Here is a 23,634-nt window from a genome sequence, read left to right as displayed (position 1 = left end):
CCCCCGTTCACATCAAGAACCCTATTAAAGTTTAATAAACAATGCAGAAACTGTACAGACCTAAAAATATAATCAGAATAAAAATCGAGGAAAACAAGCCAACCCAACAAGAATAAAGATACCAACTAGTATAGACGTAATTCAAAGAAAACCGGCCAGAAATAAGAGAGAAGATTTTATTGTGTGCTGTTCTTCCTGCTCGTCCTGATGTCCTCTCATGTGCTCGGGAGAAAATTAAAATGCATTTTATTAGAAAAAGTGGGGGGAGGAGGTTATATCATGGAGGGGTGGTGGGTTGCAGGTGAGGAAACAGCAAAAACCTTATCACAGTTTTCCACAGAAATAGAAATAGTCTTTCGAGGACACACGGACGCACACACATTCACACAGGCCCATAGCATTATCGTTGTTATTGTGTGGAGATATTATTAAGGGAATTATTATTAAAGAACTCCAGAGCCCTAATGTGAAGGACGGGGCAAGGAAAAGCTAGGTATTTATGAAGCAGTGTGTGGGTGATTGTGTATGCAATTGTGTGTGCGTGTGTGTGTGGGTGTGTGTGTGTGTGTGTGTGTGTGTGTGTGTGTGTGTGTGTGTGTGTGTGTGTGTGTGTGTGTGTGTGTGTGTGTGTGTGTCTGTAGATATACAGTTTATATGCATGAGACTGTACATTTCCCCACAAGTCAACACTTTGTGTTTGTTGACCCTAAGTGTGAATTGATTTGCAATCCGTTATCTATGTGAGTGCATATTGACCTGATAAGGTCTATTGTGTAAATGAGTGTCTGACTTCAAAGAACAAGGAGGACACATTTAGTCCTTTTCTTTCTTTCACTACCTTTTATCGTAAATATAGACAATCTCAAAACATTAACATCTCCTTTGAATCTTAAAATCTTCCTAAGGCATATGTCTGGTGATATTATACATTTGCCATTAAAAGACCATTAAAAGTTTGAGAGAAGAGTCAAGAAGCCATCTGTGGTTAACTGGAACAGAGGAGGGGAGTCGATGATGCTACTTATCAGGTACTTATAATACAGTCTTAACATCTCCCTCCAGAAAGTTGCGCTACCATTAACATCTTGAGTCATTCTTGACTTTGCAGTTTCACAACCATTCACACCTCAAGGCATGACAGTTTTGGGTCATTATTGGACCATTAGCCATGTCTTTAGGGACTGCAGTATACAGTATATCTGGGACTCTCCTCCAGTCAGTTAGAACTGAAGAATCCTCTTGGATGAGAGGTGACATGTCTTCAAACAGCATGAAGAGTAATCCAGTTGCTTTCCACTGAAACTCTTGGGATCATCATGACCCGGATGACTGAGAATGTACATTGACATTGTTGAGAAAACATGTCAGTAAGCAAAACTGTTACTAAGTGACATGTTCCTTCTTCACACTAAACCCAGATACAATATTTTATATTGAAGTGACCTACATACAGCATACTGCTGCCATAAATCCTCAGCTGAGTATGCTGTATACTGTGTAAATGGACTGCTTAATAATCCAGTTGAGGAGACCTCAGTAATGTTTGCTAGAAAAGTCCTCTGGTTTTATAGGGTTTTTAAAAGTCCCTCTCTAGTCATTGATTAAACCCTTCAAAACTCATCTTTGTGTATCAAGGCATAAAAAAAAAAAAAAAAATCCTTTCTGCCACAAGATGGCTCAGATGTAATTCTACACTGCTGTTTCCTCTAGGACAGTGGTGTCAAACACATGGCCCTTGGGCCAAAAGCGGCCCGCCAGAGGGTCCAATCCAGGTCATGGGATGACTTTTCAAAGTGTAAAAATTACAGAGAAGATAATAACTGCAAATTGCAAATTTGTAAAACTGTAAATCTAAAATAATTTCTAGATCTTGACATGTGAGCTGACTCAAAGACGTCTAGACGTAAACGTATGCCACACCACACGATGGCAAGTTGTATTATTATGGCTCAATTTAGAATTCAGCCATGTATGTTCGAAATGGAAAACATAATCATACAGGAAGCCCCAGTCTGCCAGTTTGTTACGTTTCAAACCGTGGAAGTCTGTATCCGTGTTTTTGAGACTGTGATTGGTACACTGCAGCTTTAAGCTTGTTGATTTTTTTTTCACTCTTGATTCAAGGATATAAAAACACCATAAGGACATGTTAACAAGATATAACTACATTTTAACCGGAGGGATCTTTATATGAATATATACATAATGACAAGATGGGAAACAGGCTGGGGAATTTGGAAAGCATAGAGAGATGGACTACTCTATTGATGATCTGAAGGGAAGGGAAGAGAGTATATAAACTGCAAAACAGAAAAAAAGAGGAAACAGAGAAAGGAGATTGCAAAGCAAATCAAATCTCTCTACAGTGGACCTGCAAAGCTGATGATTTACAGCCGACATACTGAGATGATGCAGAGCTGTAATTATACTTTCATTGGGGACGGGGATTGGTTAGAGGCAGAGAGCCTGCTCTTATTACAGCAGCTCATTCTGATAAATAAATAACTGATGGAGTTAATGAATCTCTTCTCCCCGCCTCCACTCATCTATCCATCTACCCATCTATCTGTCTATCTATTTGAGACCCTAATGTGAATATGAAATCAGCTCCCAGACCGCACAGTGGTCAGAGAGGGAAACAATCAATATTAAAAATGCCTAGAAGCGAATCCTTTCTCTTCTTTTGCCCTCTCCCTATCCTATTGTCTTCATCCATGTTTCTCCGTGTCTGTCGGTTCCTCTGTGCATGCTTATAGCCTCTCAGTCCATCCATCTATCCATCTATACATCTATGTATCTATGATGTCTCCGTTTGTCACAATATGAGATCTAAACTGTCACACAATGCCGAGCAACAGGTGACAACTCAATCAACATGTATGAAAACATGACATCAACAACAACAACAACGCTCCATCATACATGAGCACGCCAACACACACGCGACTCTTTTTGCTCTCTGACACGTGGAGAAAACACAGTGGAACCTTCTGTCAGCGGTGCAGGTAACTCATACATAAACATGAATTACAATAAACAGAGACGATGTTTTCAAGATGTTTAAACAGGCAGACAGGCGGGCTGACAGACAGATTGGCAGGGGCAGACAGCGCATACAGAAAAGATACGCAGGCATGATGCTGAAAAAGTAGAGAAATTCAATGTGCGCAGGCATACATCTTCCATCTCAATGCATTTGTTGCTTTTAGTATTCGTTATAGGCAAGCGGCTCTGTGAATTGTTGTTTTTACATTGCTTTCATTTTACAGCTTATTCATTTATTGGATCATTTTTGCCTTGAACAGGTTTTATAATTATGTGCCGCTGTGTGTGTCTGTGTGTTGACCTCTCCAGTAGACACCAGGGTGTTTAGTATTCAAGCCTGACACTGACTTTCTCTGGCCAATCATCTCACACTTGTGCACTCTCAACACAGACACACACACACACACACATTTAAATGGCACCCGGCCCGCTGCTACATAATTTCACTGCTGACTTAATCAACTCTGATCAATGTTCATATTATAAACACAAAGATAAACTGATAATGCTAAACATAATATAGACCTAAGATTAGACGCCTTTGTCTTCTGACAGATAGCTCTGCTGCACTGATTAAGTTTGTCAAAGTTTCTGACCCAAAGGAGGGTTGTGAGAAGATTAAAATTGGCTCTCAAATCATTTCCGTGTGGTGTGGGGAAGATATGAGCCTCTGGTTGCATTGCCAAAATTTATATTTAGTCTTTGCCACGAAATACCAGTTCTGTTAAGTCAATGAGCTGCTGTTTCTGGAGACAAAATACAATATGCAGTGTTCATTGTACCTCAAAAAATACAAATAATTCTTCTCAAATGTTACCATTTGAACTGTCAATGTAGCAGAGCTAAACCTTGGCTTGAGATCAGTGTCGAGGGAAAAGAAGGTCAGTGAAGTCACAGGACTGATTATCTTGTGTTTAAAGCCAACAGTCTGAACTGGAAATCGCTCCAGGGGAAAGCTTGCAGTGTGCCCAAAATGTGAAATAAATTGAAATTTTCACACTGGAATTTCAAATTTTATGTTTACAAACTGAAATCTTTGCTTGATTCTTAAGAAGGGGTTGGAAGGTGATAAAATGTACCCTCTGTGGACCTTCTACTGTGACGCATTTAAACACAAAGTTGTGCAAAAGCCTAAGCGGAAAAAAAATCCAATACTTTTGTCAGGAGAAAAAGGCAAGCTTGTAAAATAATAAAAGGAGGCCGGTGGTAGTGAAGAACAAATCAGACTAGAAATATACGAATGTTGTGCTGCTCCTGTTACATTCAGAGAGCACAGTAGGAGGTGAGTTTCAAGGTTTTACTTTTACCTATTCTGGGGAAAAAAATTCACCCGAGTTGGTATGAAAGCTTTCTGTGTAAAAAACACATCTCATTATTCTACGACATCCACACTTGTGGCATTTCACTCTCAAAGTCCCCAGTTTGTCTCAGATTAGAACTCATTCATGAAAACACATGGTGACAGGGATTTACATACTGTACAAGGCCACAGCTGCTCTGTTTGGTTGACTGAGGATTTATAGAACATGGGTATTCTCTTCTAGTCTCCTTATTCGAGTCCTTCTTTGTTGTTGATTGAACACATAAAAGCTCATCTCTGTGTCTGTTACTTGTTCGGAATTTGAGAAAGAACTAAATCTAACACCTATATACAATAAAATGACAGAGGAATAACTCACCGATTGTGTGGGGCCACACATTTAAAGTCAAAGAAGAACAATGATGCAGAAAGCTGACAGGAATTTTCCCCTAGATTTGTTACACACAGTCATGAACGGTAGTTTAAATATACACGTAAAGACCATGTGGATCAATATATAACTGCAGGACTTTTTGTATCATAGTTGACAGGTATCATACTTGACATTTTTGCTGTTTTCAGACCTAAAATCAACATGGCTGCCTATAACCAAACACCACCTGGCATTTTTACACAAAGATTCTTCTATATATTCTATATATACAATTGAGTAAAAGTGAAATTGAAAGTTATTTATAAAGATATTGTTGTAAACCTGTTGACACGCAGGCTGCCAGAGTGTTGACTCCTTTCACTCACAATATGACTTGTAGCATATAAACACACTATATGCACATGTAAAAAAAATAAACAAATTCTTAACAAATCACCCGTTGTCCACTTTGAGCATGTTTGTTATTACTTTTATTAATTATTATCATCATCATCAACATTATTCTTCAAGTTTAGCTGTGTAACAAACTTTTCTTGGCTGTCAAAATATGTTGTTGAAATATCATTTTTTGCATGAAATAAAACCTAAAAACAATAACGTACAGAAAGTAGCAGAATAAAATACAACATGAGAGAGAACATAACCTAAAAAAAATCCCATTTTTTTCTATAAAAGCCATTCAACTGAATAGAAACAAAATTCTACTTAAAATATATTGATTAAATGTACATATTTGCTGTGTGTGTGTGCATGTGTGTGTGTGCATGTGTGTGTCTGGCCAATAATAAACTGGCCTTGGTTAACACTGTACACCCCAAAATGTACACTCAATCCGTACCACTGCATGTATGTGTGTGTGTGTGTGTGTGTGTGTGTGTGTGTTGTCCCTTCCTTGGCAATAAGAACATAATAAATGGAGTGCAAGCAACAGCATCATTTTCTATAACACATTCTGACAAAGACAAAAAAATTAAAAACACTTGTAAAGGCCTCCTGATGTAAACGCTGATTTGAAATGCCATCAAACCTAAAAACATACAGTCACTGTATCTGAAAAGTTCTCCCAAGTTTCCTTTAAACACGACTATCTATGTATTTTTTAGAAATACAGTATCCTTACATGATTCGTGGGAGTCAATGTTGGCAAATGAACAAAAGAAGACAGTGCAGGGTTCTGCAGAGCACTTACAGTATGAAAAGTGCATGAGCAAAGTTTTAATCATCAAGGCTGCTCTCTTTACTTTCAACTCGGTAAGTAAGGGAAAGTATTTTCCTTCAAAAGCTAAACTACTGAAACATTTTGGCATCAGAATTTGTATTTGCCTCCAGCCCCACTGAGAAATCTTTGTGGTTCATCAAGATACAATGTAAACCCAGATTTCGCAGACGGAAAGGCAAAACTAGTTCATCCTTTTAATTTCACAGTCCTCCTCCGACTGTTTAATAGAAATCCCATGAAAATCTTGAGAACATTGTTTGGAGAATTCTTTAAAAAGACTTGATTTTCTATTCTTATCATGTCAGTCCTCTTGGAAAATAAATGAACCCAAATGTGAGAGAATCCCAACGTTGCTTCCAGGAAATAAAATCCTGCTTGTAATAAATTCTTTCAACTAACAATTTAGAACTTCACACAAGCAGATAGGTCAGCCTGTCAGCTCTGGATGTAACACGGTGTGACACAATCACCCAACTCCCATTTAAATCCTCCTCAATCTGACTCCCAGCTGAGAAGACCTTCATACATTTATCAAAAGAAGAGATGCAGGGAAAGTGGAGGAACACAGGAGAGAGGAGTGGTGGAGGATAGCTGCAGCAGGGGGACACCAAAACAAAACACAAGCTGGAGAGGTAAAGTGAACGTTACATTAAAAACAGCAGATGAAAAGGATGGAAGTGACACTGAAGGGAGGTAAAGAGGCAAACGAAAGAGAGGGGATATATCAACTGAACCTCTTTTCATCAGGCACTACAAGCAACACTTGATCCCATCCTCCCTTTATTCATCCACCTTCTCTCCACATATTCTTCAAAGGCACCCATTCATCCATCTCAGCAGGTATCCCTCCATCCATCCCTATGTTCTGTCTTTTAAGAATGCCGTGTGTAATTCCTTTTCTCTTTTTTTGTTGCTACATTTACAATCGTAAACAGTTTTTTATTTCACTAGCAGCCCCTTAAGAGGTACCCCAAAAGTTTATACTAAAAACTGAACACATTAGAGCAAAAGAACAAGACCGCTTACTTATATGATGGGACCTGGTCACCAAATGAAGGGCAAACTTCAAAATAAAAGAAGCTTCTGAAGCATGAAACTAACGGAGTTAAGATGCCTTCACTTGATACATGTAATATGGATAGTTGAGCTATACGTGGTGAAGGAGTTGAGCTAATTCATCCAGCCAGACTTCACTGTAAATCCGTTGCATTGACAGTTTGAAGGTTCCTTGGTCTTTTGTTGTGTCATATTCAGACAGTCATGATCAAACAGGTGGTTTGAATCATGTAAAATGCAAAACGCCTTCAGTATTTTAGAAGAACCTGAAATGCTTTGCTCAAATACATGATGATCAACTACACAAGGTATTCATACGAAGAAGTTTGATTTAAGGTAAATAGACTTAGACAGACTTTATTAATCTCCAGAGGGAAATTCTGTAAATACTAAAAGTGTTAGCCTGAAACCAGCACTGATTGCTCCGGTCAAAAGTTCAGCTATTATTTCTTGATGACTTCTAAACAGAAGGATGGATTTATTGTATTTTGGTGATAAAAGGTAAAATCCAAATGTCTTCGGAAACCAACAAAATGTTGACCACGTGAAAAAAATGAATAATAATCTCTTCCTCAGCACCGTAGAATAATCTTTAGTGGGGAAAAAAAATGTTTGAATCAGCATCACTCACATTTGACTTGTAATTTAAAGTCAAAAAACCTCTAATATTAATAGCAATACAAATGATTTGGCTAAATTTATAAGAGGAGCTATACATAGTTTGTAACTGCTTGTAAATGCATGGCAGGTAAATAGCAGCTACTTTAGACCATTTACCCAGAATGGCTACAAAGCTAGCACTCATGCTAACCTTAGTAACCTTAGTGCATGACCAATGAAAATTACCTTTAGCATGATATGGGCACATTTCTCCAAATACACAGTCAAGAGCATTTTCTTCTTAATGTGTCTTTCATAGAAGTAACTGAGGCAAACGGCTCAACGTTTCTACAAAGTAGTGTACATCCATGCAAAAAAACAATTGGAAAAATAGTTAACTAGTGATTGACAGTTGGCATAGCAACCAAAACAAAAGGAAATGGGTCTTTCCTGTGGGCTGAACATGAAAAGTTTGACCAGACAGTCAAGTATCATAAACAATGACTCAGACAATTTGGCGCATGTGGGAATCAATCTCGCAGTCCGACTTCTGCCTGACGTGACTCATAGCTTACATAACATTTTTTAACACAGACAACAAAACATACCTGTTTGAAAAAAATGGTACAAGATACCAGGCACTAGGCGGAATATTTTTCATTCACGTATTTTGGATAAGCGTAGAAAAATATCTTTATTTTTTTCATTCTTTAGCATCTTCGATTTTATTTCGGCCTTATAATATTTCCTTCAAAGGAGTCCCTTGATGTTTCCTTTATCTTTTTTTGTGTTTCCTAGCAACTAAGGCAGCAAGGCTGGTGAAGTCACTCTCTCAGTAGAAAAATAAACAAGATGGCTACCATGTTGTTCCATTGTCAAGACCAGGGGGACTTTCGAGGACCTGACGTGACATCTTAAGTGACAAAAGATGAAAACTGATGAAAAATGAAAAAATTTGGCTTAAAGAGAGACTCAGTTATGGAAACTATTCAACAGAGCAGGTGTTTTTTTTCGGTATTGTATTTGCAAGATGGATTGAAAGCAGTAATGAATGGCCAATGTAGGTGATGAATTAGCTGGAGTTGAAAGCAACATGATGATTTTACTTCACTGAATTCTAAAAATTTAACTTTACATCATCTCATGTTTTTTTCAGTATTATTTCGGTCTAACATGTAACAGTTCCCATCCATAGAAAAGGCAACATATTTTGCAAATTTGATACGATGCTAACATGCTACATAGAGGTAACCTACCAAACTCAGCAATGAGATAAAACACTGTAGGCAAGGAACTCTGTAGACTCAATACAGAGCAAAAAGTTCATACAGCTAACCCAAACAATTGATCCTTTTGATAAAATTTAGGGTTTTACTCCCTAAGTTCCTAAGTCTCTCTATAAAACTGTGTATCCTAACAATATGTAGACATACAGAAAAAAAAGTTACATACTAAGACCATGTTGACCTATGAACACATAAAAAACACAATAAGAACATATATAAGAGAACATTATGCAACATGCTAAAACCGTTAGACCATTTAACATGTAAAAATGATGTGTCACATGCTGTGAAACAGGTGGGTAGGTGTGCAACACGTGTGACCCCTGAGGACTGAAAAACTGAGCGCAAGCCTTCATTATGTTTACATCATCACTTGGGGACGGACACATCCTTTGATCCTTACACACATAAATGCAGTTACACAAACGCACGCATGCACACAACCCCCTCTTTTTTATGCTGTACCATTTCTGTTAGACGGCTGTTATATCAAAGTCTCATTAAGGACATGAACAACAAATAGCTCAAAAACAAGAGGAAGAAAAACAAAAAAAAAACCAAATAGAACTCAAAAACTCAAATAGACTATTTTTTATAGTACCATTTCCTGCAAAAAAGCATTATTTGCCTTTACAAAATAACATATTATATACGAAAGTGTAGCAAATTGCATTTTTTTGTACGATATTGTCATCATCATTATTATTATTACCATTGTTATTATTAATATAAATGTTAAGCAGGTTAATAGATGGTTGTTCTATTAGGCAGGCAGCCAGGCACATAGCTAGTATCATGGCACAGAGGAAGGTAGAAAATAATGTCACTTGGTTTTAATCCCAATGGATGAAGAGAACACTTCGGTCTGGAGTTTTATCAGATGAAACTGGCTGTAAGCAGTTCACAAAGTCACGGTTAAACCCCACCAGTCTACCGTTTTGGGGCCACCGATGACCCGACGGCGATTTTGCATTGATCCAAGAACTCCATCAGTTTGAGAAACGATACGGCACAAGTTAAAGAAACCAACTGATCATTTTGTACCACCAAATGAACTGCAATCCAGCCCAAATTGGCTTCAAATAGTCAAAATAGGTTTTGGTTTTTGATCCATTTGCACAGAGAAAATAAAACAATACAAAAAAAAACCTGTCAAACACATGCTCTGGGAAAAAAGAAGAAGTTCAAACCAGATCAGATCTGGTTGTACCAACATAAAACAGTCTGAATGATACACCAGACTAGTTTGGACCAGCTTGTTAGCTTGGTGCATAAGAAATCAGTTCAGTTCACCTCAGTTTATTTGTTTTGCATCTAGTTTTCTTTTTCTTTTTTTGCTCTGCTGTATGGTGGCTAGGCAAGAGTTGAGCTCCTCAAACTCATCATAAATGTGGCCAGTCCAACTTTCAGTCCAGCTTCCAAATCCTCTCAGATGGAAAGCACAAGAAGCGGCTGTTTATTAAAGGCGATTCTAACTGCATGCCCGGAGCCGTCAAGTGACTGTCACTCAACAGAGGATTCAGGCTATTTCTCCAAACTGTGCCTGCTGTAGTTCAGCTGGATCCTACAATGACTTTTGACCATTTGACAGCCGAGTGCTTCCAGCATAAGGATGTGTTCTATTTAGTGCCCAGGATAAGCCCATTTTGACATGAGCTCGCCTCCAGGAACATGAAGGCATACAGCTTATTCATCCAATAACACGTTCTTAAAGGTTCGCGTGAGTCAAAGACATGATTTAATTTCCTTCTGTGTTCTCATCCAACTTTTCAGAGTCAGCAACAGCCGTGACCTCTGTGGTTTTTGTGACGTCGTTGCTGATATCTGACGCCACTTTGCCTTCTAAATCCTGGTTTGCAACGGCAAGTGCATCTTCTCTTACCTCCGTTTCAGCTTCCGTTTCATGGTCACTGGCGTCACTGCCTGTGTTTTCTTTTGCTTGGTCGTCCTCACATGTTCCTATTACATCATCGCTCTCACCTGTGACCTCACACTGATCCTCCCCGTCCTTTTCCTCCGTCGTCACATTCGGACTCTCGCGCTCGGTGGCGTTCTGAATGGTGCCGTCTTGCGTGTGACCTTTCTGCTGTGAAGTTTTGTCTGTGTACCTGTGTAAGCCCCTCTGTATGTGTGTGGTGAAATCATACCGGTCCACACACAGGTGGAGGCAAAAGCTGCACTGGTATGGTCCCTTGTCACCGTGGCAACTCATGTGCAGGGCATACATAACCTCATCCAGGAAGTAGATCCCGCAGTGGATGCAGCGGTTGGTCAGGTCATCTTGCGTGGACACTTCCACCATTGTTAGATTTGACGGGACGCTTGACTGACATTTTGTCAAATTATCCTTCACCTCCTTCGCCATCTCCTCACCCGGAATCCCTCCTTCATCTGTCCTCTCCTCCTCCACTTTCTCTCCTCTCCAGTTCCCTCTCAACCTCTCAGTTAGTGGCAACTCCTGCCTTCTCCTCTCTGCACCGTTTGTTGACACATGCGCGTTTACGGCACTAGTATCTCTTTGTCTTATTGCAAGATCCAGAGGAGCATCGTTCTCTAATGACGGCGACGAAGAGGTCTGGGTGTGGAGAGGAGGAGGAGGATAGTGAGCAGGAGCTGGAGGAGGTGGAAGAGGAGAGTAAGGAGAGGCGCAGTAAGGCACCGTGTAGCTTTGCTGATGATGCTGTACTGGAGTCACCATTGCACTGAGATAATGAGCGTTATTTCCGAGGCTGCCGGGGCTGCTTAGATTACTGATGCTACCGGGAACCCCAGAGGCGGCTGCCATCTTATACTTGGTCCAGAATCTGAGCCAGTCTGACTCAGGGGTCAGATCTGGAGACAGGGTTAACGGTAGGGGTAAGGAGAACAGGGGGTACTGATACTTTTCAATGGGTGAACCAGGAGGTGAATAACTAGACGGTTTGGATGGACGCATGTACTTTTCAATCGGGCTGCCTCTCTCTGATCCCCCTCCTCCTTTACCACCCTCTACTTTTGATGTTATCCCCACCTCAGTGATGCCTCCGTTGCCCTCGACTACCATCGAGGAGGGGGGATGTGAAGGGAGGAGAAGAGGCGGCATACGTCTGTGGATCTCCAGCGTTTGATTGGCTAAGAAGGCTTGAGTGGATCGCGGTGAGCGCGAGCGAGGGGAAGGCTGCTGGTTTTTGACTGAAGCACAGCTTCTGTCCGACTCCTCCCCGTTCATGCGCTCCTCGTTGGTGATTCGTTGCTGCTTGGGGGCCGGATTTTCAGACGACAGCGAGTCAGGATTGAGGCGTTTTCGGGTTCGCCGTCGGATGATTTGTTCACCGTTGTTCTGCTTGATGATATTTAGAGGTCTGGGTGTCTATAAGACAAAAGAAACAAAAAAGAACATGATAAACAGAAGGGAATTAGACTGTTAGCAATACATCTGGTGGTAATTCCTCTTTTTTTCCCTGCTTTATCGCGGTACACCACTGATGCGGATAAAGTTGCTGACCTTACTAATAAATGTCAAGCATACATACCCCAGCATTACTTGACTATGATGAAATTCCTATTTAATGCACAAGTGGTTTCAGAGATGAAGAACCTAGTTTGAATGTCAATGGTGCAATCAACTGGATGAAAAAAAAAAATAGACATCTCTGCTTTGAGTAATCAGTCATGCCTCGTGATTTTTAACTTAAAAAAACAAAAATAAGACTAGTCATAGAACTGAGCACATGATCAAAAAAGTCACTGTTTGAGCATGAAGCCACTTGAAACTAGGTGAAAAATACAAAGCAGAACAATAAATCTGTGCCATAATCCACTAAAGAGCAAAAGTCCCTTTTTTTGGTTTTGTTTCCCTCAATAAATTCTTCCATGAGAGATTAAAGTTTTAAATATCTTATTTCAGATGGAATTGGGTCAAGCACAATTAACTGCCAAGCTAAACTGACCAGTAGAGGAACACATACAGCCTGTCTTCAGACTGTGTTTTTTGCCCTAACCACAAGGGGGTGCACTTTCATCTGATGTGCAAGTGGAGTTCACCGTCAAGAATCAAATTTTATTTGACAAAAAGTAATGTCTCCCACTCAGAGTACAATATTTTTCGGAATAACGACAAAATTAAATAATAAAAAACAACCAATTACTCAAACAAGCAGCAGCAAAATTGCTAAAAAAATCATTGTTTCCTGATAGTAAAATAAACTGCTACAGCTTTAAGTGGCCAGTCATAATACATAAATCAGTTGCTATCCTGACATAATTAAACGACTAAATACACATTATGAATACTCATCTCCACACAGCAATAATTTAAGTCAAATTTAACTAGTGTGTAGAGGAGAGCTTTTCAAAGTTTATTTAAATTTTATTTACATTTACACCACCAAGTTGAAATTTCTTAGAAGCGGCTTTCAGAACTTTGTAATTGTGTAATTATTTGTGTTTTTATGTAACTTCTGCTGTGTCAGTGCGTATATATTTATAGTGGTGGATGAAAACCTATCCACAAACACATGTACCAAGAAAGGCAAAGCACGAAAAGATAGATACATGTGAAATCACAGTGCAGGGACATTAAAGAATCAAAGTGGTGTTGAAGTGGATAAAAAGCAAAAAAGAAGGGAGGATGAAGACTTGTATTTAGAGAAAAAAAATAAACCTCTTATGCTTTCAAAATCCATCCTATGTTTACATTTGGATCCCCTACAATGATCCACAGCATCCCTCTGCGTATGTCCCTGTGTATCTATGTGGACAGCCATATGTCTGCGACTGAATGCGTGTCTCTCGGAGCATGTGCACTAAAGCATGCCTGTATGTGTGTTGGTGGAAAGGGCAAAGGCTGTCATTCTCACTGAGGAGTGTATCAGTCACTGTGGAGTGGCTACTGAACATGTTTAAGAGGAGGAGAGTCATTTATCACACAACTCCAGGAATGTTCTGCTGTACGTCTTGTGTCTAGAAATGATTACCACACTGCTGTTCACAATCCCACGTCTAACATTCTTATGTGACCAGTTGTGCAAAAATCCTCAAGAGGGCTAATGCCGATTAGTCACAACATTAAAACCACTGACAGGTGAATCCACTAGCACTGATCAGTCTGTTACACTGCAGAGTTCTGCTGGGAATATTTGGATGTTAGCTGAAGCTGTTTTGACATTACATGAGGGACCTACATTGCAAGAAATTGTAAAAACAGGAAGAATCCTGTTGGGCTTTCTGATGGTTCTTAAACTATTCTTGTGTAATTTCCACTTTCACTGAGAAAACCAACCAAATCCAATCCTGAAATTGTTATATTTGATCAAATATTGTCTTGTTTAAAAATGTGGCAAAAGTAAGGCTTTTGCAGTGAACAAATTCTGTGAAAGAACAAAAATTCTGCACTCCTCTGTGCAATCAAAAAGCCACGACTGACTCATCTGCAACTAAAAATCTTGTGATAAAAATTCAGGAACTTCTGGGTGGGACTGCAGGTCGTGCTTATACAGGGCAGAGAGGATTCAAGAACAGAAACCAATCAAAAACTGAACTAATAAAAAAGTTGGAATACGTAGAGCCACCATTTTCAGTGGTATATCTAATACCTGTGGGCACATAGAAAAATGTTGTAAAATGTATATTCAAAGAAGTTCAACTTTTGTTTCTCCTTAACAATTTATGGATGTATAGTTGATGAAAACTGTTCCTGCACTATTCAGTTAAACATTACTGGTCAGAAACAATCATTTTAAGTTTTTTTCTGGCCTTGTGTTGGCTTTATTTGATAGGTAAATAGAGAGGCAGACAGGAAAGCAGCATCTGCAGTAAAGGGCCGTGAGCTGGAATCTAATCCAGACCACTGCGTTGGGGACCATAGTCTCTGTTCATGGGTCGTCCGCTCAACCTGTTCAGCTATCTGGGTTCCCAGAAACAATCAGCTTACATCAACACTGTATTAAGAAAATCAACTCAGAGTTAACCATACAATCACTGCAATATGCTGTGTCATATTTAACCAAACTGTTGCCAATATTCCCTCATCGGGCATTCCTGGGATCTCAAATCTCCATAGAGGGACATTTGATATGTGATAACTTGGTTTTACTGCACAAAGGAGATGTGAGTTCTCGCTACTTCTAGAGATGATTGTGCTGTTTCCATAGAGGTTCAAGACTTAACCAGTGACTCCTCATGTCCTATGGATGAAGGCGCTGTGTATCCTGGAGGAAACCAGCGCATTAGCTTAAAAATGTTTCATCACAAGACAAAGGTGATCACTCAGCGAAACTTTGTATTGATTTTCAGTGACGCTTCCCTTTAGGGCAACAAATGGACCCAAATCGTGCCAGTAAACCGCATAGAAACATAGAAGAGAAACTAAATCCTCTCACCGCCGGGATCGAGGGGCTCAGGTTTTTCCATTCATTTGTCGGTTGTTTGTACATAAAGTGCGAGATGCTCATTTATAGGATTGTTTGTGTGTACAGTCTTGTGTATGTCAGGTACTCAAACCACCAATCAAACACCCACAAACACCAGGCAGCTGCATTGTTGAGCACTTTTATAGCTGTAGGCTTGGTGTGGTTGAATACCTGGGCTGACTTACTGCAGCTACACATAATTCTCCCACTATCTGTCCGTTTTCTTCTCCTCTCCAATGTTCCCTCTGCATTCTCTCCATGTCCCTCCATCTCTTCACACAAACCCTGCCCCTTCATTATCTCTGTCCTCACTCCACCTTAATCTTCTCCCTTTTCTTTGTCTTCCTCTCCTTTATTTGTCTTCACCCCCTTCCTTCCTCTCTCTCTCTTTGTGTCCACCTTTTTCTTCCTCTTTATTCATAACTTTCCCTTCCCCTCTCTCTCTCACTCTCAAGTGTTTTACTAGCTGCTATCCTCTCTAATAATGTGTGTAGAGCATATAAAACTTTTATTATGGGATATAAAATATGGTTGTCGTGAAGATTGCCAAGAGTGGAGGGAGCGGGAACGTGATTGGAGCAGCAGATGAGATGAAACGGGTTGAACCAAGGACATGCGCAGGGGCAGGAAGGAGTAAACTTCAATGGCTTGTCATCCTCTAAAAGGTCTTTAAAGCTCCATTCGATAATTACAGCAGGCTGCTCTGGGTTGTAGCATGGGCAGCCCACTGATACATTTATTAAGGCTGTGATTTATCGCACCAAAACATTCACATTGAGATTTTACAGGCTGAGTGGAAAAAGCCAGGATGTGAACGTGAATCTGGCATAGTATATTTTATGTATATATAAATGTGTGTGTATACATCTATGTATTCTCGTTTAAGACTTGCAATATTTGTAAACCCTTAAGTGAAGCATGCATATTGAATAGGTATACTGAAGTGGCATTAGTGGTGCTTAGCTTAAACACCTTCAAACACATCGGAGGTGAAAAAGCTTGATATTGTGAAGTCAACTAAATTCCAGGCTGACTCTTTATCTCATCTGTAATTCATGAGTCTAATTAAATTTGGGATTTCCATAGACTTTCCCCAGGCTTAGATGGTAAAGTTGATTCATTCCATCATATTTCTCACTCCATGGAACTGGCTCGCTGTGACTGCTGTAATGCTCTGTAACTCCCAGCACCCACCAAATCAAATATACTTTTTTCCCACAATATTACTTTTTCACAGCGGGGCTCACGGAATATATGCAAGAACTTAACTGCAGCATGCACCATTTAATTTGCATCGTATGCTAATTGCCCAGACAGAAGGACTGATAGTTAGTGGTCAAAGCCACCCCGTGAATGCACTAAAACACAGCAGAGTCTATAAAATACAACCTTTATGAGCGAATAAATGCTAGCCTCATATCGGTGGATATGAGATCAGCCTTTCAAATTAACTTTTGTATGATGATCGGCCCGAGTTTCATTTCCCTTGTAGGTATTATTCAGCTTCCATTTAATTCTCTCCATATTTGCACTGTTTTGGGAATTTAATTTGTCTATCTCATAGTTTGTTTGAAAGAAGATTTAGATAATGGACGTACAGTGTGTGGTGGTTGTTTAACTCTTTGAACTCTAGAACCATCCAGTGGGTTTAAAAAGGCGAGTGAACTTTTCAGATCAGAGAGTATGAATACTGAAAGAATTGTTGGCTTTTCAACTTTTTGATGGTCCTTGTAATATATTCATCAAATTCATTTTACATTCACAAATTCACACAAATAAACCACACTACCCAGATTCTGCAAAAAACAAAAAATTCTGCATTCCTTAGCGCACCTGGAAAGCCATTACTGACTCAGATGTGATGAAATGTTGCATGATAAAAATTCAGAAACGAACTGGGTGAACGTGAGTGAACTGGGCTGAACTGCTGGCTGTGTTTACACAGGGCAGATGGGAGACAAGTATGGAAACAAATTAAAAACGCAAGTAATGAAACATTTTTCCAGCATTTGTAACACCTGAGGGCACATGTTGATTGAGGTTTTTCAATTTGTGCTAAGTTCAAAGCAATTTAAGTATCTTTTTTTCTCTCATTTTTTTTATGATCTATGTTGCTACACCTATGTCACAGTGTACAGATGGCATATTTGAATTCTTTCTACTTCTAGAGGTGGTTGCACTGTTTCCATAGCAGTGCAGGACTTTATATTGCAGACTAAAAAAAAGAGTAAACAGTGAATAAAAAACACTCAGAATTTCTTTGGGGTTTCAGAGCATAGTATGATCTGTGGTCAAACGTGCATCTGTTCACATATCTGTCTGCTTATGGACTTACTGAATGTAGTTTTTGGTATAAACCACATGCGTTGCAGACGTAGCCTCCATTAGCGTTTTTCCGCCACAGTGATGTCTTGGTGGTCAGACAGTTCGCACAGAAAACTCCACTCCCTCTGCGCCGCTATGGAGAGACAAAGAGAAGCAAGATTAGAGAGTGAAAGTGAAAATATATATATATATAGAATGACATGGAGGATAAGAAAGACGGCATGTCACTGAGAGAAAAGAAGGAAAAAAAGAAAGGAAAATGTTGACTTAAGTTGTAATTCCTTTTTAATGTTCATGCCACTCAAGAACAATGGACTGGTAGTAAGGTTAGAAGAGAGAGAGGAGAGGGAGAACAGATTGGCTTGGTGGCAGAGAAATGATGGGCTCTCATTTATCATGCCTAATGGGAAATCCTACTCAGAACATTGTTCTTCCCTGATTGTCTAGTGCAAGGTTAACAAAAAAAACCCCCAAATATACCTCAGTGAAGAAAAAACACTGTAGTTGAGCTGAACAAGTTGTTTGTATTTTAAATGCGAATGTGTGTCTTTCAGACGCTCCCAAGAAAGATATGAGATACTGCGGTAATTTAGTCAAGTACTACTTGAAAGCGGCGGGATGAGATGAGTTATGCTTTCACCTTGTAGCATAAAGTGTTTCAGTGTTTATCTGAAACGCGGCAATTACTTTACAGGCGACTGTTTGACTTTTACTGTATTAGTGTGCGCATATACACACCTCTGCAGTTCAGGGTGCAGTGGTGCATAGAAAAGTAGTGTCTGCAAGGAAGGGTGGGGGTGGGAGGGGTGGGGTGAAAAGGCCAATTGTTGAGGCAACGTGCTCCATCACAGTAATGAGCCAATCACAACGTTTCTCCATCCCATTAAGCCTCTGGCCCCATTCACCACCTTTATGACCCTGAGAGGACAGCATACCTCATCTTTCTCCTCCGTGACTCTGTTTCTCTCTCTCTCTCTCTATCTGTCTATCCAGCCACCTCCTCCTCCATTCCTCTTCCTAAAGTTGCATCTTTGCTTCTTTCCCGTCTTCGTTTTCTTGTCTCGTTAGTCAATTCCAGTCCGATCACGATTTCAATTGTTTCAAGATGCTAACACAACCATGGAGAGATCCTCAGCTGTTGCTACCATGATGCAGGAGCTGGTTAGTGAATGTTAATATCCGTCTACTTGCATGGCTCGCTAAAACCTACACCTTCTCTCTACCTTGTTTTCTCTCTGCTATCCCAATCTGTTTCCCCTCCTTCCCTCCATCATGGTGTTTTGTCCACTGAGATCTTCTCCTTTCAGTGTTGCCTTCTTGTTGTTTTATGTTTATGACAGTGCTGGGAGCTTAGCATATTTTTTTTCGGGCTCACAGCACCCAGTGCTAGGAGTTAAAAACATTTCAACTTTTCACAAAAGAGTGCCGCACTTCAATCAGGCTTTCTGTAGTCTCAGAGCTGCAGATGGAGCCACTACCACTCTGAGCAGCTGTTTTGTGCTGCCAGCTAAAAGCAGAGGAGCCCAGTGGGCACAAACACTGTTGAGTTTATTTTTGCAATCTGCAATGCACTGCAAGGATCACAGCACAATTACGCACTGTACATTTTCTTTGGGAACGCACATCACATACAGACATGCACATATATGGCCTCAGTCATACAATGCAAAAACATTTGAAGAGCATTATTCGTCAGTTTGGTGCATCCCTGTTACCGATGAATGCAGTTCAAATGCGACACAGATATGCTGGAGAACTTTTAAAAGTAACAGCATGGACTATTTTGAATCCCAAGTTCATTTGCCGCATTGTGCACAAACACAAAGAAGCCAGGCTACTTTAATGGATCAGGAACTTAATAAACATCTGTACTAGTCAGTGATTACGCATCCTCTTCTACTGCCAGTGAAATTTGTTTTAATAGCTCTTTTGTTTCCTCGCTGTAATTTTAGCTCATAAACACACATTTATAATGACATTCTTCATGCTGTCTGAATCAGGCCGGAAAAAAACTAAAATGTTCAAAGATTTAATACAAAGAGAATACCGAAGACGTATTTATTTATTCTGGGGGAAAAAAACTTACTTTGTCTCTCAGTTTTAATGTGTGTATAATAAAGCATCCTGTTTCCTGTAATGCTGCACATAATAAACACCTGATCTAATATTACCACAGTCTTTATGGTACATGTGTTTTTCTCCATTTGACATCAGACAGAAGAACACTTCCATGACCAAATCCTCTCAGCGACACACCGAGCCAGAGTTTGTCTGTGTGTGTGTGTGTGTGTGTGTGTGTGTGTGTGTGTGTGTGTGTGTGTGTGTGTGTGTATGTGTGAATGGTGCACACACCATACGGTCACCACATGTAGAGAGACAGAGCCAGGTGATTGATTGATGTACGCTTCCTCTCTCTCTCTCTCTGTGTGTGTGTGTGTGTGTGTGTGTGTGTGTGTCTAGTGTTGCAAGCCAAACAGTGCGTCTGTCATCAGAATTCAGTTTCCCTCCGAGTGCCCAAATCACTCACATATGGCCCCGCAGCTGCCCCTCATTGCAACACACACATACACACACACACACACACACACACCTGATAATATTTGCTTCCACTGACTAATGAAGGAAAGCTAGATTTGGATGAGAGGCCACAATCCAAGAAATGTGTGTGTGTGTGTTCTGTGGGGATCTTGGCTACTCTAAAACTACACAACAGTGATAGCACAGTGTGTGTCTCTGTGCGAGGAGCGGCTCATGTGTCAGTTACACAAAAAAGTACAGAAACGGGCCCCAAAACGTACACACACATGCACACAAAAAATATGCCTCATGATCCCTCACTTCCTTTTCAATCATCAGCTGATTGGCTCATCTACACACACCAGCACACACACACACACGATGATACTGTATAAAGAAAGCACTGTACATTTCCATCTTGGTTTCTTTGGTCAGCTTCCTCTCTGTTCTGGGTGTGTTGGTGTGTACCTGGGTGTGAATCGGTTGTTTCCCTGATTGATTGCTGATACCTGGCCTCTCCCACTCACCTCAGCCTGCAGAAAAGGGCTGCCGGTAATTAGAGCTCAGGGTCTTAATGACATCTATTTATCTGCGGCCTATAGTAGCGTTCAATCAGCACCGCTAACAACGCCCTCTGACACGCACGGCAGCAGCGCACACGCTCGCAAAGACGGAGACGCACTCAAAACACAACAATGCTTGCTAATCAGGGAAGAAACTTTACAGTTGATGCTGAAAGTTGAGTTTCTTCAGCAGGTAGTGTGCATCAGCAACCAACATAGGTCTTATTATCCTCTGCACATGACAGGTGTCCATTTTCAATCTTACTAATCAAAAACAGATTCTACAAAGCCAGTCGACACAAACACATCTCTTAATTTAACATCCCGAGGAAAGGATCAGTATAAACAATGATTGTACATCAAAAAATTTTAAAAAGTTGACCATGTTTGCAGATTTTATCACTCTCATGATGCACATGAAAAAGCCAGCAGAAATTAAGAATACAATCTACTCAGGGGAAGGCTGCATATAAAACAACATTTATTGGTTTAATAACTTTCACAATCAGTTTGGTCAGTCTCTCCGCTCGAACGCACAAACAGCTCTTGCAGAAAGCCTTTTTGTCCCTTGTGGCATTAGATTTAATGCAAGAATGCATAAACGAGGCTACGCGACCCAACTGTTGTTTGTTTGGGAAAACATGCACCCTGCAAACAGGCTACGTTTTATTATTACATGTATCATGACCAACTCTAACAGCTGAATTTTGTTTTTCCCCTTTTATGGGGTTGCACCGCTCCGCCAATTTTCCATTAAGCGAATTTAAGTGATTACTATTCTTAAAATTCAAACAGAAGTTATGGGCCCTTTTCAGTGACTTTACTCATAAAACGCACTAATAAATTATAAGTTAATTTTTGAGGATCTGATGTTTATTCGACATCTAGCATATGGTGTAACCACACAGTGGCTGAACACTTCAGCTGTGGCTTTGACTCCACTCTGAGATTCTCCTGAAGCCATAAATTTACAGATGTTATACCAACTGTTTACACTGCACGGCCTTTTAGATCTTTAAGAGTTAGCCAGAATAGATAAGTAACCAAAGGTTTAGGTCCTGCAGCAATCTTGAGCCCCTCAAATGTATTTTAAGCATCTGCAACCAATATAGAGCAACATCTTCAAACTCTAGTGGTGCACATTCACTTGAAATAAGGCAGACTGGTGGCATGCACATGAGCTACTGAGTTTCAAACTACTCTCCATCTATTTTCAAAATAAAATTCAGGTTTATTCTCAGCCTTTTTTGGTAATTTGCTCCTTTTGCACACAGTGAAATAAAAGTAACCATGCAAAAAAAAATAATCTAGTGCTGAAGTCCTTGAAATTACGTGGCAAAACATAGATATGCAGAGATGGAACAGAAGAGAGGAGGAGTGAGAAAGAGAAGAAAGAAATAGATTGAGGCGCCCTGCAGTCTAAAATAAATTTTAAAAAAGAGAGCTTTCTAAACAAAGTCTTTCAAAATGAAATTACATTTAATTCACTTAAGCAGTAAGTCAGGCCTGCTTTTAACACACAGATGCATGCACACATACACATGTTGATACACAGTGACTTGCATTAAATCAGCGATTATTTAATCAAGCTAGAAGACTAGCTGGAGGAATTATCTAAATTCCATACTGCCAAGACCAATATCCTACACACTGGATCACACAGACACACACACACACAAACATGCACAGATTAAAAAAAGAAGAAAAAGAAATAGAAGAAATAAACCTGTGCCAAGGATACAGGGGTCGTTTCACATAAAGATTCACCAGATGAATCCTCTCCTCACACACACACATTGAAAAGCATCTGGGTCCAATCTAACAGAGACCCCCTGTAGGTGCTACCAACCATCAACTTCTTGTGTTTCTATGCATTTGTATGTACATGTGGCTGCAGAAGTTTTTCTGTGTGGTTTGCTCTCAGACTACTGTGTACATTTAAATCACTCCTCCTAATAGAATAATTGGGTTTGAGTTGAATGAACTGAAGTTAAAATGACATGAAATTAATTCTGACAGTGTATTCTTATTCAACAAGGAGAAACAAAAACCAACTACACTTAAATAATTATAATTTGTGTATATAGACTTGTACACTGTACACACTGAACCACCATAACATTAAAACCACTGACTGGTGAAGTGAATTAGACTGATCATCTCTTTACAATGGGATGTTCTGTCTGGAACCCTTGACTCATGGTTGTCATGCGATACAACCCACCACTACAGATAACTTCTAGTGTCACTCCTTCGTTCCATTTCCTGCGGATATCCACAATTCTTTTATCATTTATTTCTTACTGTCTGCCAGACCTCCTCTTACCTTTTGTTGTCACACCTTTGCTATTTGCAACTGTTTGTCAGACCCCTTGATTTAACACTCTTTGTTCTTTTGTCTTACTCTCTGTTACTGATGAGCAACCAAACACAAATTAACCACAATTCACCCTTATATTTACATACGGCCCCCTCCCTATCCTCGGACCATCCATATAAATTGTGCACCCTGCAAATGTTCTGGGTTGGCTTACCTTCACAGACTAAGGCTCTGTGTTGCCGCAATACCAATAAACACCTCACTACAGCAAACTTCAAAGGACTAAGAGTGAAATTTCTTCAACAGCATACACCCTATAGCAATGGCAAGCCCAAAGGCCAGTGTCCTCACCAAATAGGACAATGCCTCTTGTCTCTGTCACAGAAACTGCTAAAAAAAAAAAAAAAGGTAGAGGAACATGAACAAGAGTCAAAGCTGCTGACCCCAGCTTCCAAACCCTCCAAATCCCAATCCAACTGAGCAAAGCACCAGAGCAGATCCGATCCACTGCAACCTTGTGCCTCAAGATTCCAACAGAACATTGATTACTAAGTAACATAGTGATAGTAGGAAACATTGCATCAAAACAAAGCGAAAATGTCAGAAGTCTAATTGTTATT

At 40.0% G+C, this 23,634-nt stretch overlaps 1 protein-coding gene across 3 annotated transcripts in view; it reads right to left on the bottom strand.

Moving 5' to 3' along the window:
- Positions 1 to 5,192: 5,192 nt before the first annotated feature.
- trps1 (trichorhinophalangeal syndrome I) overlaps positions 5,193 to 23,634 on the bottom strand; it is a 139,367-nt gene continuing 120,925 nt past the window's right edge. For all 3 annotated transcript variants that reach the window (XM_023275374.3, XM_023275375.3, XM_035950557.2), the window contains exons 10-11: positions 17,625 to 17,747; positions 5,193 to 12,249 (exon numbers count right to left, since the gene is read on the bottom strand). In XM_023275374.3, the coding sequence (XP_023131142.1) occupies positions 10,639 to 12,249; positions 17,625 to 17,747 (1,734 nt within the window). In that variant the 3' untranslated portion in view covers positions 5,193 to 10,638. The remainder of the gene's footprint in view (positions 12,250 to 17,624; positions 17,748 to 23,634) is intronic.

This window comes from Amphiprion ocellaris, chromosome 15, assembly GCF_022539595.1.
Source record: "Amphiprion ocellaris isolate individual 3 ecotype Okinawa chromosome 15, ASM2253959v1, whole genome shotgun sequence".
Taxonomy (NCBI): Eukaryota; Metazoa; Chordata; class Actinopteri; family Pomacentridae; genus Amphiprion; species Amphiprion ocellaris.
The sequence above is the reverse complement of the archived record's forward strand: the minus strand, read 5'-3'. Positions and strand labels throughout refer to the sequence as shown.